Source organism: Camelina sativa, chromosome 12 (genome assembly GCF_030686135.1).
Source record: "Camelina sativa cultivar CO46 ecotype springtype chromosome 12, ASM3068613v1".
In the NCBI taxonomy this organism is placed as follows: domain Eukaryota; kingdom Viridiplantae; phylum Streptophyta; class Magnoliopsida; order Brassicales; family Brassicaceae; genus Camelina; species Camelina sativa.
The window spans coordinates 19,310,878-19,328,349 of record NC_141891.1 but is presented as its reverse complement, the minus strand read 5'-3'; the positions used below and the strand labels follow the sequence as shown (position 1 = coordinate 19,328,349).

At 37.3% G+C, this 17,472-nt stretch overlaps 3 protein-coding genes and 1 long non-coding RNA gene across 6 annotated transcripts; 2 read left to right on the top strand and 2 right to left on the bottom strand.

The window, feature by feature from the left end:
• Positions 1-193: 193 nt before the first annotated feature.
• Positions 194-3,282, top strand: LOC104789235 (uncharacterized). The gene is made up of 2 exons (XR_015574069.1): positions 194-2,503; positions 2,682-3,282. It is a non-coding gene; the product is annotated as an uncharacterized LOC104789235 (long non-coding RNA).
• Positions 3,283-10,086: 6,804 nt separating this feature from the next.
• Positions 10,087-11,226, top strand: LOC104732171 (early light-induced protein 2, chloroplastic-like). The gene is made up of 2 exons (XM_010451708.3): positions 10,087-10,559; positions 10,746-11,226. Exons 1-2 carry the CDS (start codon positions 10,332-10,334, stop codon positions 11,088-11,090), a joined length of 573 nt encoding a protein of 190 aa, XP_010450010.1. The 5' UTR covers positions 10,087-10,331; the 3' UTR covers positions 11,091-11,226.
• Positions 11,227-11,747: 521 nt separating this feature from the next.
• LOC104732170 (acireductone dioxygenase 3) lies at positions 11,748-14,177 on the bottom strand. Of its 2 annotated transcripts, XM_010451706.2 has the most exons (7): positions 13,808-14,177; positions 13,345-13,456; positions 13,153-13,247; positions 12,579-12,693; positions 12,375-12,499; positions 12,220-12,290; positions 11,748-12,099 (listed from the first exon to the last, which is right to left on the bottom strand). In XM_010451706.2, exons 1-7 carry the CDS (start codon positions 13,826-13,828, stop codon positions 12,036-12,038), a joined length of 603 nt encoding a protein of 200 aa, XP_010450008.1. In that variant the 5' UTR covers positions 13,829-14,177; the 3' UTR covers positions 11,748-12,035. The 2 variants fall into 2 exon arrangements, with proteins under 2 accessions (XP_010450008.1, XP_019089818.1); XM_019234273.2 differs by lacking the exon at positions 11,748-12,099 and having other exon boundaries at positions 12,137-12,290; positions 13,808-14,015.
• Positions 14,178-14,289: 112 nt separating this feature from the next.
• Positions 14,290-17,070, bottom strand: LOC104732169 (protein TIFY 4A-like). 2 transcript variants are annotated; one of them, XM_010451705.3, is made up of 9 exons: positions 16,739-17,070; positions 16,520-16,659; positions 16,239-16,402; positions 15,750-15,840; positions 15,573-15,660; positions 15,161-15,220; positions 14,929-14,992; positions 14,676-14,860; positions 14,290-14,589 (listed from the first exon to the last, which is right to left on the bottom strand). In XM_010451705.3, the coding sequence occupies exons 1-9, from the start codon at positions 16,854-16,856 to the stop codon at positions 14,582-14,584; spliced, it is 918 nt and encodes a 305-aa protein (XP_010450007.1). In that variant the 5' UTR covers positions 16,857-17,070; the 3' UTR covers positions 14,290-14,581. The 2 variants fall into 2 exon arrangements, with proteins under 2 accessions (XP_010450007.1, XP_010450006.1); XM_010451704.3 differs by having other exon boundaries at positions 14,676-14,863; positions 16,739-17,066.
• Between the last annotated feature and the right edge of the window lie 402 nt (positions 17,071-17,472).

Here is a 17,472-nt window from a genome sequence, read left to right as displayed (position 1 = left end):
TTCCTTATTATTGAAGATTAAATTATAGTTTTTCTTTTGGTTAATTATTTTCCATTTACATTTTTGTTCGAATCCTTTTTAGTCTTATAATTAATTTACTTTTTGGTTTATTAAATTAGTTGAACTATTATTTAAAAATATATATGCCCATACAAGCTTATAAAAGAATTGAATTAGTGATATATTTGACCATAAAAAAAATTTAGACAATCCAAATTATCTTTGTAAGCTTTTTCTTACATTCAAGGGAATACGGATTCGTCACCTTCAAGGACGAGAAATCCATGAGGGATGCTATTGAAGAGATGAACGGGAAATATCTTGCTGGCCGCACCATCACTGTGAATGAGGCTCAGTCAAGAGGAAGCGGCGGCGGTGGAGGAGGCCGTGGTGGTTACCGTATCGGCGGTGGTTACAAGAGACGTAGCGGTGGTTAGGTATCTGGTGGAGGCGGCGGTGGCCGATGTGGACACGGTGGTCGTCATGAAGGCGGTAGCGGTTGTTGGTAATAATTGAGTTTAGGCTTATGTTATTTTATATAAGTATATTATTAAGTGTGTTGTAAAGTCAAATGTTATGTGTAAACCGTGACGTGTTACAAAGCGTTGTTAGTGTAGGAAGTTGCAACGGTTGTTTTTGTCTTTAGGAAAACTACATAAAGTGGATGTTTTCTTATTGTAAAAGTTGTCGAGAATAATTGAGAAGTTTTTCACTTTTTCATTCTCTGTTTTTTCTCTACCATGCTCTGTATTTGAAGCAATGGCTTCTGGTGTAATACAAGAGCAGAACTTCAACATGGTATCAGAGCTTTATTGATTCAAGGGCCAGTGGGAAGCACAAAGAGAAACATAACAAAACCTGCAAAAAAGTTCAACCAAAAACAAAGATCACGGCAGCATCATTCAGCAAGTGATTCTTATGTTTGAAGGAGAAATGATGAAATCGGGTGTGGATTAAGAGGAAGGCCATCTTAATCAAGAGATAATTGTGGTCATTGGTGAAGACAATGTTCCGAACAAATTGACGCAATCCTACGCGTCATGCGAAGGGGTGCGCAATTGAAAAAAAACAGAGGAAGCATCAACGGAGGCGTTTACGACTCTGCCAAGCACATGGCAATCATGTATTTTCATGGAATTAGGTTACATATGATGGTGTGTTCATTGCTCGGCCCAAAAGAGAGGATTCTGGCTTTAAACCAGAATATGGCAAAATGTGGTGTAGCCACCGCTGTTGAAAGCAAAACAAAGCTTATTAGTAGAAAGTGGTGTGGAGTCTGTGAGAAAGATGTTCACAAGGAGAAGCTTCCTGTTGAATAAAACAGAGCAAGGCTCAGTGGCAAAAAGTGGTAGTTGAGTTTGTGAGGAAGACTACAACACGGAGGTAGTCACCTGTTTAAAAAAAAGGCAAAGCTACTCAACAAAAATAAGAGTTCATGGTGAAGACAAACTGATTAGCAAACGTCGTCGGTTTAAAAGAAGTAACCGATGATGACGTGGAGAAGATTCACTTGTACAACGTCAAGGAGACGTTATGGTGATCAATGGAAGACACCAAGCACAAGCACAAAAAGAGGATGCTTACCTCGAAGAAAAATGGAGCATAAGCCGGTTGAGAAGATAACCGAAGAAGACATGAAAAAGATTCACGCAAGAGATGTCACACAGACGTGAATGTGATGGTGATCAAAAGAAGACACCAAGCAAGAAAGGAAAAAGCTTACCTAAGAGAGAAAAGGGAGAAGCAGCCAGTTACAAAAAAGGGAGAAGAAGAAAGCTCATCTAAAGAAAAGTGAGCGGAAGAAGGTTGCAAGAACAACAACAAAGACATGATGGAAGATCATGGGACAGACGTAATGAAAGAGGTCATGGAGAATTCAAACACAACGTGAAAGAGGTCAAAGGAAATTTGAAACAAAAATAGAATGAATGAGTAGAAGAATCGAAGTGTGGGAAGCATTCGATCAAGAGGGAGGCAAGATGCCACTCTACGCTTTTGAAGACCAAAGTTGTGACGAATTAAAAAAGAAACGTAGTGAAGAGCAAAACTCAATTAAGAGGGACTGTTGTAAAGTCAAATGTTATGTGTAAAACGTGAAATGTTACAAAGCGTTGTTAGTGTAGGAAGTTGCAACGGTTGCTTTGTGTCTTTAGGAAAACTACATAAGGTGGATGTTTTCTTATTTTATAAGTTTGTCAAGAATAATTGAGAAGTTTTTCACTTTTTCATTCTCTGTTTTTTCTCTACCATGCTCTGTATTTGAAGCAATGGCTTCTGGTGTAATACAAGAGCAGAACTTCAACAGCGGTTACGGAGGAGGTGATGGTGGCCGATGTGGATACGGTGGTCGTCGTGAAGGCGGTAGCGGTTATGGAGGAGGTGATGGTGGCTACGGAGGAAGTGATGGTGGCCGATGTGGATACGGTGGTTGTCGTGAAGGCGGTAGCGGTTACGGAGGAGGTGATGGTGGCTACAGAGAAAGCGGTGATGGTGGCAGTGGCTGGTAATATAAGATAGTGTGGTTTGGTGCTGCTCTGTGTTTGGTTTAGATTTGGTTATGTGTCACCCTTTTGGTTTGGTTTGATTCTAGGTTTAGGGTTTAGGGTTTAGGGTTTTTTACAAAGTCGTCTTCGATTGGTTTTTTGCTGATTTGTGTGATTCTCTTTGATTTTTGTTTACAGATCATTAACGATCGTGAGACTGGAAGGTCAAGGGGATTCAGATTTGTCACCTTCAAGGACGAGAAATCCATGACGGGTGTTATTGAAGATATAAACGGGAAAGAGCTTGATGGCCGTACCATCATTGTGAATGAGGCTCAGTCCTAAGGAAGCGGCGGTGGTGGAGGAGGCCGTGGTGGCGGCAGTGGTGGTTACCATAGTGGTGGTGGTTACGAGAGACGTAGCGGTGGTTACGGATCTGGTGGAGGCGGCAGTGGCCGAGGTGGATACGGTGGTGACCGTGAAGGCGGTAGCGATTATGGAGGAGGTGATGGTGGCTACAGAGGAAGCGGTGACGGTGGCAGTGGCTGGTAATTGAAGATAGTGTGGTTTGGTGCTGCTCTGTGCTTGGTTTAGATTTGGTTTGTTGGTTGCTAATTGAGTTTCAGAGCTGCAACATTTAAGTCGTGACGTTTTGGTTTGTGACGTTTCATCCAAGAGTCACAAGTTCTAAGAGACACAACTCATTATGATGTAGTGTCTGTTTGTTTTCTATATAAAACAGTTCTGTTGTTGATGTATGTAACAAGTTTTAGTTGATCGAAGTTTATATTTGTTCTTATCTTCAAAAAGAGACAAAGGTCTCTTACTCTGTTTTATTATTCTCTTCTCTCAAAATTAGAATATGGTATCAGAACTTATGTTGGTCTTGGAGCCTGTCCAAGCAAAACAAAAATAAGAAAAATTCTGCTGCAAGAAGAAGAGAAAGATGGAGACAACAAACCAAGGGTGAGAAGAAAAGAAGATCAAAATAGGAAAAGATGGTGGTGATAAGAGAGAGTACTATCAACCTTCACAAACAGCACCATTATTTTCACAAGTAGTACATGAAGCTCCAAAGGGATGAAGGAGATAAAAAATCTTCTCAAAAAGGCAATGGAGACCATAGATGTGGAGATGAAATTGTGAATGGAGAGTTCTGAAACTTTGTTCAACAATGTCTTGGTATATCACAAGGATGCAAAGAAGACATCACTCGATGAAGTTGAGAATCAGAAGATTTCTTCAACGGAACCAGACGGAGAAGCCACTGTTTGAAGAAACAGAGTATGACGAATTAGCAAAAAGTGGTGTTGAGTTTGAAAGAAAGACGTCAACACAGAGAAGCTGCCTGTTGGATGAACAGAGCAAGACCACTCAGGAAAGGAGACGTGATGGTGTTCAAAGAGTGATACCAAACAATAAAGGAGGATGCTTATCTCATAGAAAAAATGGAGCAAAGGAGGATGCTTACCTCAGAAAAGAAAATGGAGCACTTTATGCTGATCAAAAGGAGACACCAAGCACTAAAGGAGGATGCTTACCTCAGAGAAAAATGGAGCATAAACCGGTTGATAAGATAATCGAAGAAGATATGAAAACGTTTCACGCACGAGACGTCATAGAGACGTGAATGTGATGGTGATCAAAGTAAGTCATCAAGCAAGAAAGGAGCTGCTTACGTAAGAGAGAAAAGGGAGAAGCAGCCAGTTGCGAAAGGCAATAAGAAAATAGTTCACTTAGAGAATAAAGAGTGGAAGAAGGTTGCAAGATCAGCCGATGAAGATCACGGAAAACACGTGACGTAACTCACATGGTGAACATTTGAAGGATACTTGGAGAAGGTTTGCAGATAACAAAAAAAAAAGTGAAAAAAAAAACCAAAGGTTCCAACGTGAGAAATCGTCTATTTGTACAAAACAGAAGAAGGCTTCTTAGCAAAAAAGGTGTGATGTTTTTGAGAAAGAAATTCACACGGTGCAACAGCCTGTTTGAAAGAAAAAGAGTCAGCTCTAACCAGATGGAGTTATGGAGAAGAGATGTCATTAATTACCTGGAAACAGAGAAGTTCATTAAGCACAATAAGGTTTGAAAAATGTTAAAGCAAGATTGGAGTTAGCGGGAAACTCAATTAAAGGGGAGTGTTGGTTGATACTACTTTGTGTTCTTATTATTTTAATAAACGTTTAAGTCGTGACGTTTTGGTTTGTGACGTTTGATCCAAGAGTCACAAGTTCTAAGAGACACAACTCATTATGATGTAGTGTCTGTTTGTTTTCTATATAAAACAGATTTGTTGTTGATGTATGTAACAAGTTTCAGTTAATTGAAGTTTAAATTTGTTCTTATCTTCTAAAAGAGACAAAGGTCTCTTACTCTGTTTTGTTATTCTCTTCTCTCAAAATTATAACATGGTTATGTGTCACCCCTTTGGCTTGGTTTAAGAAGTCGTCTTTGTCTAGAACGAAATGTTAATTTGCATGTTGTTCACTAAAATTATAAGTTTCCCCCTAAACCAGACTTGACGTTTTTCTTTTCCGATCAAAAATAATTTACTCGGTTGACTTACAATTAAGTTGACCGTATAGCATATCATCTTCATACCCATGTTTTGAAAATATTTCAAATAAATCAGTAATAAGTAACATACGTAACCAAATTAAAATATGGAACTATCAGCCGATCAAGCTTTATATAATTGATCGGAGAACGTTGGTTGCACGATTTCAACCCTAACACATTATATATTTTTCTACATTTCCAAAGTGGAAAGTGATGATTACATCCCAAGGAAATTTTCAAATGTCTCTATTAACAAATGTGTGGAGGCTTATCGAATGTATACAATCTACATTTCCAGTTGGAAAGAAAGCAGATCAGAAAATAGTAGAACTATCGAGGCCTTTGGTTGCCAAATTTCATATTAATCCGAAATATTCATATCCCATTTAAAATTTTTAAAAATTGAAAATAAATATTATAATATATTGTAAATATTTGTTTCAAAAAATTTTATATTTTTGAAAATATTAAATTCCTATAGATAATTATGAAAGTTTGACTTCGATAGAAGGAACTAAAAAAACTCAAGAAGATATACTACAAATATCTATTTAAGTTGAAGATATGGCACAATTTTCTATAATCCCGAAAAAATCTCATAAGGTTGCTACAAAACTCCATCACTAAAAGGATGAACAAAGACTCTAAATAAGATAGAAGATCCTGACAATTATAATTAGGAGGAGGATCAAAGAACACAAATTAGAAAAAAGAAACTAATGAAAATAAACACGAATTATTTTTTTTAAAACAAAAATTAGAAAAAAAAAATGGAAATCAAATATTCATATCCCATTTACCATTTTAAAAAAATGAAAAAAATACTATGATCTATTATAAATATTTGTTTCGAGAAAATTTCTATTTTCAAAATTGTTATCAATATAGAGGCGCTCAGTCACAACATTCGATTCTAATGAATCGAATTTACTATTATGTGATTTTGATAGTTTATCTATGATGAGATGCTATTGATATGCTTTACTGTTTTCATGAATTGAATTTCTAACTGTATTTATAATTTTAAAATATTATTATTTTTTAAACTGATTTTAGCATGAATTTAAACCTATTTTTATTGCAGTCATACCTCAATATAATGTCCACGAATGGTAAGTTATCTCATGCTAACCTACAAATATTTTAAATTAATTTTGTTAATTACATTTGGTCGCGAATGCTCGCGGGTAACTCCCCTAACTATATTACTTTATATTTATATTAGAAAATTTATTTATGTTTCTTATTATTGAAAATTAAATCATAGTGTCTCTTTTGGTCAATTTTTTCCATTTACATTTTTGTTGGAATTCTTTTTAGTCTTATAATTAATTTAATTTTTGGTTTGTTAAATTAGTTAAACTATTTTGTGAAAATAAATTTACCCACAAAAACGTATAAATGTAGAAAAATATATTTACCCACAAAAAAAATTTAGATAACAATTATTTAAAAAAAGTTTTTGCCCGTACAAGTGTGCGGGAAACTCCCTAGTAATAAAGTTAAGTAAGACCAACTCCAGCAGCAGTAATCCTGCAATGTTTCTTTGAAAAAAAAATCAATTATGTTTTATTAATAGTAACCATTAAAAATGACATCTGTCTACTTTTTTGGAGAAATGTTTCTTTTATCAGCAATCAAAGGAGCGATTTTCTTCTTTTTTCTCTCTCTCATTATTATATTAATTTTTAATTATCAACTCTCTTAATTAACACCTTCCAGTCGAAGTGTCCTAAGTTCCAATACTAAGCAAGAGAGAAAAGGGTAAATTTCAACTCGTACTATTTCAAAAGTGTAAATTCCTAGCCAAGCAACAGATTCGTGTGTTTTTTAACCTAAACTCTTACATAATTCAAATTTACTACCTAGACTTCGAATCGTTAAATGTATTTCTACATTGACTCAAACAGTGTTAGTCAACCGTTAAATGTTTTGATCAATTTGACATGTAAGCAATGATGTGTCAAGGTCATTAGACTCGAACCTTAAAACGACGTCGTTTGCAATTAAAATCTTTCCTCCAATTTAAAACACGTCGTTTTAACTTTTCATTGCAAACGACGTTGTTTGCAATTAAGATCTTTCCTCCAATTCAAAACATATCGTTTTAAACTGAAACAAATCTCCCGACTGAATAAATTTTTTTACGTGATAAGTAAGCCGTTAACTCGTTTTAAATATTTTACGTGATATTCTAAGCCGTTAACTCGTTTAAAATATTTTACGTGATGTGTCCGGTTGCGACCGGTGCCGTGAGAGGGCTCTAAGTTCTCTCTGTCTGATTCCATTTGTGCACTTGAAGTAATCGGAGATCTTGTTTCGGCCCTGTTTCTCGCGGCGAGTGTTGAAGGTCCACCGTGCGTGTCGGCCGTTTTCGGTGGTTGGAGTTCTTGCTCTCTGCCTCTATTGCCTGTAGACAGCAATAGACCAAGGCGGAGGCTCGTTTTCCTTCCCTAGCGTCTCGCATCTCAAGCGGCGGAGCAAAATTTTGTTTTGTAGATCTACTTGCAGATCTCCTTTTTCCTGGCGTTTCTGGTGGCGGGGCTGTGGTTTCGCTTCTCCACCTACCTAGGATTCGCATTTTCCAAGTCTTCTCTTGGACTAACCGTTGCGCTTCGACTCGTGTCTACCCGAGGTTGTGGGCTGCTCTCTGACGGGAATATCCGCTTCGAGGACGGCTAATCCCAGTAGCCAGTTGCTTCTGTCCACTCCGTGCGTGTCGAATCGGGTGTTTGGACTAATGATTCGAGTGGTTTTCAGTGGCTCTGTCGAGTCTGAACCAGCCTAGCTGGTGGTGTTCTTGAGTCATTGAAGCCTCGGCCTCTCTTTCGTCTCTCCTTCACTCAGGTTTAGGGCATGGCTACTGTTTGTTTCAATTTCAAGTTTTCTGTGTTAACAAGCCTTGACTTTTGGGAGAAGCACTTCTCTGTTGGCATCTTCTGCTCGTGGACAGTGGTAGGATTATTAGGAGAGTGTTTCCTCGTGGCAGGTCAAGTTCTTTTGTCTTTACGGATGCTCTTTTGTTCTCTCGTGTGGCTGCTGTAGTGTTTGATTTGATGATGATTTAGTTATCGGTGGTAACTAGCTTTCTTCACCATTTGAGAACGTTACATGCATACCAAGACTTTTGGTTTCGGTCAAGGCCTGGTTTTGTTGTGGTTTGCTTTTGTTGTTGTCTCAAGGTAGAAGTTTGCTATGCTCTGCGTGATGCCTCATGCTTGCGTTAAGATTGTGCTATAGAGGAGCTAGTAAGGCTAATGGCTTTTGGTGTGGTGGTGAATTGATTTTATTCTTGCTCTGCGCTAGCCGACTTCGGGGAATGAACTTGGTAGAGGGAGCACACACTGTTAGCATAATTTGGCTTGTGAGGTTTCGGTCAGGGAAAGCTCATGGATTTGATTGAAGAATCACTCACATTTTGAGGGGAGAGAATGTGAGCCATGATTTGGAGTTCTTTAATTACCGTTGACATCTCGGTCTCGGGCCTCCTTTGAAAGTCTTCTAGAGCTAAGTGTCTTCTGCAACTCCGGCGGTCACAATTTGCAGTCACCCTTCTCTTTTTGCAACACATCTAGGAAGAACAACAAAATCGTCATCGCTTCATTTTACTCTCGTAGTTCTTTCGCTATGGTTGAGTAGATGGACCGAAAACTTTGGTTACTTTCTTATGCTTCCATGTTTTTATCTTTTTTGCCATGGGACCATTAACTTAGGTCTATAATCATCGATTGTAAACCTTAACTGTTTTTCATTTTAATGAAATATTTACATTCTTAGCAAAAAAGAACTCGTTTTAAATATTTTTACGTGATATTTGAAGCCGTTAACTCGTTTTAAATATTTTGATACAAATTTTTTTTTTCTTTCTTCTACGTGTTTTTACCAAACTAAAACCACTTGGCATTGGAGTCTACAAGTGCTTTACGTCTTCACGACTCACGTAAATACTATTCTTCTTGAACTCAAAAGTCTCAAATACATAGTTCACACAAGTAATGGTCACAATTTTTTTTACGTACGTATTTGATGCAACATATAAATAATTTACGTGAAAAGTATTTCCTCTATTTTACAAAGTGTGTCATTTTAGAAATATTTTTTTATTTCACAAAAAATGTTATTTTACAATTCAGATGTGTTTTCTATATTAAATTTTGTAATTTACCCTTTAACCCAAATCTTATTTTCATTGAATTTAAACTATTTCTGTAAATTGGACAAATATATATAATCTATATTTTTTAAATTTATGTGAATTGTGTCAAAATGACACACTTTATAAAATAAAAAGAATATATTTTATTTCTGTGTTGTTTCTTATTTACCGTTCCAATGCGTAATATAAGGGAACGTAGGAGAATTGGGCACGCAGCCATGAATGGGGAACAGAAAGGATCAAAAGGAGTCAGCATGGGTCTGCGGCGTCTGCCATAATGAAGTTAAGTAATTTCCAATACGAGACGAGATTGACTGCGACTTCTCGCTACCAGAAACAAAATCTCCCAAGTGAAATGAAGTTGAGCCGTTAACTTTGTTTCTAAATATTTTGAGACAAGCTTTAGTATTCTTTACGTGTTTTACCAAACGCACTTGGCGTTGGCCAATCAAAAAAATACAAGAGTCAAGGAAGATATGTCTCTCTGTGTGATGAAAGAAGGCACGTCATCAGTTTACTTACACTTTTTCAACTAGACGTGGCTCCTTTGAGATCTCACCTCACTCTCTCGTTTTAAAATTCTTGGCTACTACGTTTTTTTGTGTCTAGCGTTGAATTCTCAAATTCCTGATATTTTAATTCTTTTTCACATTTTCAACGATTTCAAGTGAAATAATCTAATTTACTTTTATAATCTTCAATGACCAATGAATTTGTTTAGTTGTTACAAGAAAGATGGAAAAAATCTCATAAGTTTGAAAAAACATTTATACTGAGGAATCATTTTCTTCCCAAAAGAGTGAAAGTTTACGATTTTAGTTAATTTCTTTTCTATTATGATATTTGTTTCTACTTATTATAGTCTACTACACACCACAAACACAAAACATAAAATAAGTAATCTTAGTAATAGTATCCCATAACTAAATCAATAAAGATAAACAAAGACATATATTTCAGAAAATACTAGACCTATCATTCAAATTTCACCTACTCTATAAATAAAGAGATGATCTTTGAGTAACAACACAGACCAACTCCATCTCAATCCTCAAGTCTTTAGAGTTAATTCAATTCCTCTCACTACTTCAATCTTCTTGCGATCTTTAGCGTTTTAAAAACCCTACTCAAAAATGGCAACGGCGTCGTTCAACATGCAGTCAGTGTTGGCCGCTCCTTCCGGTGGATTGAGTACACGCAACATCAGAAACACAAAGCAACTCTTCTTCAAAAGGAATGCTCCGGTTGGAGTCAGGTGCATGGCTCAGGGAGATCCTATCAAGGAAGACTCTTCCGTGCCCTCGACCTCGGCCGCCCAACCGCAAATGCCACCATCTCCTCCTCCAGTTAGCAAGCCAAAGGTATATATACAACTATATTTGATCTAGTGGTCGAAGTCATTAATATAAACATCATTAGAATTTGATTATGTAATTACGACTTTGCGTTAGCATAGTCTTGTAATCATTTTAAGCTCAAAGTGTTCTTGAATGATTTTTGATTAAAATCAAAGATTTGTGAGTTGAAGGATTTGGTTTCTTGTTTAGGTGAGTACCAAGTTTAGAGATTTACTAGCATTCAGCGGTCCAGCACCCGAGAGGATCAACGGGAGACTAGCCATGGTTGGGTTCGTGGCTGCCATCGCGGTGGAGCTTTCAAAGGGAGAGAACGTGTTCGCTCAGATCTCCGACGGTGGCGTCGGGTGGTTTCTTGGAACAACGGCGTTGCTGACGTTGGCATCGATGGTTCCCTTGTTCAAAGGAATAAGGGCGGAGGCAAAGTCAAAAGGGCTCATGACGTCTGACGCTGAGCTATGGAACGGTCGTTTCGCGATGCTCGGCCTAGTTGCCTTGGCCTTCACTGAATACGTCACCGGCGGGACTCTCGTCTAAGTCTTTTTTGCTCTAGTTTAAGGGAATATCATATTTTGAGAACGATATGTACATGTAACGCATAGTTTGATGATATTTACTATGTTTCTAAAAAGCTTTTGACATGAATCAAAAAAAATATTTATTGGCTCTAAAATTACAAGAGAATGAGACGGACGCAAGACTGAGAACTAGTCTAATACCATTACACAAAGGCTCATACAACCAAATTGGAAATAAATCGTATACATAAGGTTGCTTGTTTGTCACACAGGTCGTCTTTGGCTCGTCTCCTTCCGCGATACGCACCTGGTAGTATCCCGCCCGGCCGTAGATCCAACTTCGAGAAGTATCTCGCGCGGGCGAAGAAGTCTGCAATAAAAGTGGATACTTGTTTTTGATAGTTAGGTTACCTTGTTGAGCGCCCGATAATCAATGCATACATGATATAATCGGGAAAAAAATTGACAAAAAAATAGTGATCTTCATGGGTCGAGTTGAAAAGATTAAAACGGAATTGCGAATTGGGAGCTGGAAAATGACATTAAGAGATAAAAAAAACTAATTGATCATTTTCGATCATTAAGAGTTGAAATATTGGATCCTAAAGGGTCATAGTGTAGCTTCAAAGTAGTTCTATCATTTTTAGTTTTGAGGTATACTGTCAACATGAACATCTGCCGACTCTCATCCATTTATTGCAGAACATATAGACGACATAAAGGTAGTAAGTTATAAGTTAACAAACCATGAAACCTTACAACAACACCAAAGCCACACGAAAGAAAGTGTCTTCAAGGAGACAACATCTAAACACATACATATCCAACATTGAGACATATGTCTCTCTTTATTGTATACATATCCAACATGAGACAGATGTCTCTCTTTATTGTACGCTTAGTTTATAAAAATCTGATGCGTAAGACATGAGAGAGACATATATCGATGTAATCAATATGATGCCTACGCTGACGCGTCAATGGCACCGCCTCCGTTCGCCTTCACGAAGTTATCGATGTACTCTTTCCTGTAAAATAGCCGTTTCAAGTTTCAATATCCATAAAACAGTTTTCTTGTTTATTTGCTTGAATGAACGATTACAGAGTAAGCTTTTGATGAAACAAAAGGGGCAAACAGGACAGTGTACCTTGCAGGGAGATGGTCGTGTGGGCGATTGTATGGTGTCCAAACCGGTTCACCCACAAAAAGCCGCATTGCCTGTTTAACAAGATGTTTCAGTTTCTTAAACAAGCAAAAGTATATGTATATGATAAAATTAACCAAGGGAAGCTAATATTCAACCTTGATATAGTTGTCTGAATCCGTGGTGAAGCGATGATATATTCCAGCAGGCAAAACTATCATACCACCTTTCTTTACCCATACTCTAATCCAAGCCTCATTGTGATCTCTCACATCAAAGTACCCTTTATTCCAAGGAAATATAAACATGACGCTAATATCGAATTGAAGTTTTCAAGTAAAGCAGTCAATACAAGTACTTACCACTTCCTGCAACGCAGTAACGGATCTCTTCATCAGTGTGCAAATGTTCTTCAAAAAAGCTCTTTACTTTCCCTTCATAGTTTGGAAGCTTTTCCGGGCATACCTCACAAAAGTCCTGAAATTTAAACAGTTTTCAATCGTCAAACCAAGACTCGAGCAGATAAATATACACACACAAACAAAAACGTTTGGGAATCATCAAGTTATTAACATAAAAAAAAAACTTTAAGCTCGGAAAGTGTAACAGAGAAGGAAACGGGTTGTTTAATCTCCCTTGGATAGCTAATGTTAGCGGAAGAAGGACCAGAGAGAATTGATAGTTAATGACAAACAAATAGCAAATCTTAAAATCTACCAAGAAACAGTATAAAGCCATTTTTCACTACTTGCTCTCTAACGAAGTCAATAACTGCTATATTCGGCTACATTCATCCCTTGGCTAGTTATAAATAAGGTTTAAGCCATTGAATGTATTGAAATGTCTAAGACAGCACTTGGTTGAAACAGACGAGCTAGCAATTCAAGTCCAACGGATAACAAAACAAAGATATATATAAAGAAAAAGGTGACATACCGTGTAAGAGTAACCGCGAGATTGGCGGATCTTTTTCAGTTCTTCATCGGTTTCATAGTTATCAGCATCAAGTCTCCAGCTAAGCACTCCAAGCTCTGTACACTCAAAACATTACACATAAATAAATAAAAAGCAAACAACAGTAAAAAAAAACATTACAGAGAGAACAAGAATGAAGAGAAACACAAAAACCTGCAAGTTTGTCCAAAGATACAAACTCCTTAGGATCTTTGTGGTGAGGAAGTCTCTGATCCTCATGGCTATCATCCATATACCATGCCTGGATCACTTCTTCTCTTCCATCCTAAGCAATAACACACACAACAACAACAACAATATGTGAATCAAGAAAACATCAATCTGATGGTCATCACATCAAAATCAGTGGGCTGAAAACCCCACTAATTCAATATGATTAGCCACTGTATAACAACTTCAACACACTAACAGAGAAAATGTTCTAAATCAAATCAAATTTCGATACGTTACAAGTAACAATCGAGATAAGGCAAGCAAAGTAAATACTATATGAGCCAAAACATCAAACCCGAACCTAATGGGACAATCGGCGAATCCATGTTTTGATGGGGGAAAATTTCCGACGAGGGATTGAGAAATTCAGAATTCAGAAAATAGAGTAGAGATTTACGATTACCTTAACAACTTCTTCACCCATGGTTGAACTTGTATTCTTCTTCTTCTTCTTCTTCTTCTTCTTCGTTATGCCTTTTTTTATCGTCTTCAAATCCACGCGATTAATAATGACCTCTCCTTTTCAAAAAGAAAATGAATGCTAAAAGACTAAACTACCCTCCATTCGGCAGCGTGCGCTCGTGCGGCGAGGGTAACGCCGCCTCCCTCCACTCCACACATAGATCCGTTTCAGACTACTATTAGTAAGTTACGTTACGTTTTTTGAGAGAGGTGCAAGTAAATTAGAAAAATTATAGTTTGGCATAGTGTTTTATGCGTTAGAATCATCCATGTCAACTCATATAACAATTGTTTAATCTTTGACGACAATCAACAGGTATTGTTAAAAAGTTCAATGATGATAAAGTGAAAATTAATGGTTTAGAAATGGTCAAAAGAAGAAGGTTTGGACCGTTTGGTAAAGAAGAAGTCAAAGCTAAACAGTTTGGCGAAAAAAGTCTTGTCGTTAAAAAAGACGGCATTTACACATTACTAACAAGAAAAATGAATGCCCTTCTTTCATTTTCCCTCTCTTGCCTCTTGTTTCTCTCTAGTCCCCCGCAAAAAAGAATCAGAAACAAGAACTTACCACTAACCTACGAAGCTACACAAAAACTATAGACCAAAAATTATGAGTGCGACATGGAAACGCAAAGAAGCCCATCTGAAGACAAGGTTCTTCATATGTCAAACCTTACCAATGCTATTAATAGCATCTCCACGTTTTGGCATCTTGTTAAATATCTGTAAGCCAAAACAGATGAGAGTTTTTGAGTCAAATCATCCAAAACTATTGGGAACAAAGCTTGCCTTATGATTTGTCTTCTTACCTTCACTGTTTAGATCAACTGATAGATTGGGACTTTTTGTTTGGTTCTCAGGTGACTGGCTCTGCAGTGGAGATCTTGTGCGGCCAAAGTTTTGTGAATATGCAGCATTCATTCGTGGCTGACGATTTAGAAACAGTTCCAAGCTAGAAGACGCAACTCCTGGAGACTTTCTGGCCTTAAGGAATCTTCTGCACATAAACAAAACGTATCAGTTTTTAGCGGTTTTGGAATTAAGTTTAAATATATAAAGCACCTGTCCTTCCGCTTTTCACGATATCTTTGCAACGAGACCTTTCTGTTCGCCTGACCCTCCATATCTGAATAACGACCCCAAAAAAAACATATGAACAAAGGATAAATATAAGATGTAGGTTATCCGCCTCCTAGTTAACAATATTAACATAGCATTGCACAGGTGACAGCAGTGTCGATCAAAATTTACTCTCAGATTCATTAAGAAATATGAACACTCTTTGTAATTGTACCAGAATCGCGAGAAGAATTCGCCCTCTCAAGACCAGTTTGGGGGAGTTTCACCATCTTCTCTGCAATAGGAATTCAAATTTTCAATTTAACGATTGACTAGTTTAAACTCGATTGACAACAAAGAAAGTGAAATCACTATCACAAAAAGGTGCAATGCATATTCATATACAAGCTAGTATAGCACCACACAGCATTTAGAGATGCTTTCTTTGGTCAAATGCCTCCTTTCAAAATTGGACAAAACAAAAGCAGTGTTTGGCAACAAGAGAAAATTAAAGAAGAACTACTGCATCACAAAAGCTGGTCCATTAACTTTTCCAGTTTGATGATATACTAAACAAAATCATTTCAAGTTTGAATCATCTATCTATCAACTAAAAAAGCAAATCAGACACTTTAGCAAAAGCTTACCTTTACTCATGGGCGTACTACTAGAAGAAAAGATACCATTTGCAGGCAAATCAATTGGATTGGCTGCAAAGTGCATGAGTGACTGGGCCTGTAAACCAATATACAGGATGAATGATCAAAATCTACCCCATCAAAACTTCTATATTCAGGCTAGACAGAATAATGTGATTCATTCACCTTTTCAGATGGTACTCCATCATACACATTCACTTTTCCACTATAGAATATCGTCATTTGCCCAACTAGTGCACTTGTTTTAGCTGGACTTCTGATGCAACATTACAAATACTTGTTTAAATAGCATTGGAGTGGTTAATTTACTTATATAATAACATATTACATGATAACGAAAAAAGCCTTAGTAACTGAACTTTTTTGTTAACAAGGCATGTTATCAGTTCAAGTCACATCATTCCCATGTCACCAAATTCCACAGAAACTAGCACAGAACCAAGAAGATATGGAAACACTAACTAAAGATACAGAGGAAAACCACAATGAACTCACTTTAAATCACATGAACTGGTTGAAAACGTGTGATGCTAAACCCTAAATACTGTCAAACCAATCCACCATCAAAGCCACGAACCATAAACTTATGTGACTCTTTTGACACAAGGAAGTAGAAAGAAATCACATTGATTCAAAAGAACCAAAAATGTAAACCTGGGAGTAACAACAGTCTTGTAGGTATCTTTCTCAACTGAACCACCAGAGAACTCAGCTGATCTTGGAGAATCCCTTCTATGGCACGGACCATCATCTTCTGGAAAAGGATTCTTTCCACAAGGTTCGAGCTCGTTGCTTAGCTCAGTCGAGGTTGTTGTGACCTAAGGATCCACAAGTACACACAGAGCAACAAACAATTTCCCCTAAATCAGCACCAACTAAGTAACGATTCTAAGCGAAACAGGAAGCCAAAATTAGGGTAAAAATAGAAAGCTCACAGGAGGCGGATTTGGCGGCTGAGAAACGAGGATCTTACGGAGGATTCCGGCGCCGGAATCGTCGCCGGGCTCATAGAGAGCTTTAAGTGATAAAACTTGCTGGATCGCCTGAGATTTGTTCCACGAAGGCCTGCGCATTCCTGTTTCAACACGTGTCAGTCCAAAAAGCTCATCGGCTTACAAAAATTCCGAGAAGGTACAAAGGTAGAAGAAGAAGACCTTTCTCTTTGAGGAATTTGCGGCAGTCTTCGCGAGTGAGCTGAGAAATGTCTTCTTCAGTCAACAGTTTCAGAGGCTTCGCGAGTATAGACTTCGCTGTAGACACTCCGACATCCATCTCCTCCTCTTCTTCACCGGAGTTCCGACGAGAAGAGCAGTGGCGTTTCAGTAATAATTGGGAGGGTTTGGGGGCAAAATTAGGAAGAAAAAGAGAGAGAGAGAGAGAGAGACTTGAATGAAAAAGAGAGAGTGAGGTCGAATAGTATTCTATGGGCTTAGAAATTTGGGGGAATGGTTTCTGGAGCAGGGGAGCTCCCTAGACTGCCACGTATGATTTTCTGTCTCTCATTCTTTATTTTTATGTAATCCCCTAATCATGGCTGCTCCTAATTATGTATACTTCTTTTTTAATCCCTATTTTTTTCTTTTTTTTCTTTCAACTATACTTGTAAATTGTAATCCATTAAAAAAGTAGGAGATTATAATATAATTTACTCTGCAATGTTATGATTTATTATAGAAATTAGAAAACAGAGGAAAAAACGTAAAAAGGAATTAGACTTTTAGTTATATACTCCCTCCGTTTCAAAATATAAGATGTTTTGGAGAAGTTTGTTGTTTCATAATATAGGATGCTTTCAAATTTCAATGCAACTTTTAGATTAGTTTAGTATTTTATATTATGCAGTATTGTTTCTGATTGGTTGAACTTGTTAAAAGTAAAGACTTCTTAA

Bases quoted from the DNA above. Each gene is read 5' to 3' on its own strand.
- LOC104732171 (XM_010451708.3), top strand. From the start codon at position 10,332: ATGGCAACGGCGTCGTTCAACATGCAGTCAGTGTTGGCCGCTCCTTCC. The intron at 10,560-10,745 runs GTATATATACAA...TTTCTTGTTTAG, and splicing joins CTCCAGTTAGCAAGCCAAAG to GTGAGTACCAAGTTTAGAGA.
- LOC104732170 (XM_019234273.2), bottom strand. From the start codon at position 13,828: ATGGGTGAAGAAGTTGTTAAG. The intron at 13,457-13,807 runs GTAATCGTAAAT...GTTATTGCTTAG, and splicing joins TGGGTGAAGAAGTTGTTAAG to GATGGAAGAGAAGAAGTGAT. The intron at 12,694-13,152 runs GTATGTCACCTT...TTTAAATTTCAG, and splicing joins CTCGCGGTTACTCTTACACG to GACTTTTGTGAGGTATGCCC.
- LOC104732169 (XM_010451704.3), bottom strand. From the start codon at position 16,856: ATGGATGTCGGAGTGTCTACAGCGAAGTCTATACTCGCGAAGCCTCTG. The intron at 15,841-16,238 runs GTTTACATTTTT...ATGTTGCATCAG, and splicing joins AAGACTGTTGTTACTCCCAG to AAGTCCAGCTAAAACAAGTG. The intron at 14,864-14,928 runs GTGCTTTATATA...GTTTATGTGCAG, and splicing joins CGTGAAAAGCGGAAGGACAG to AAGATTCCTTAAGGCCAGAA.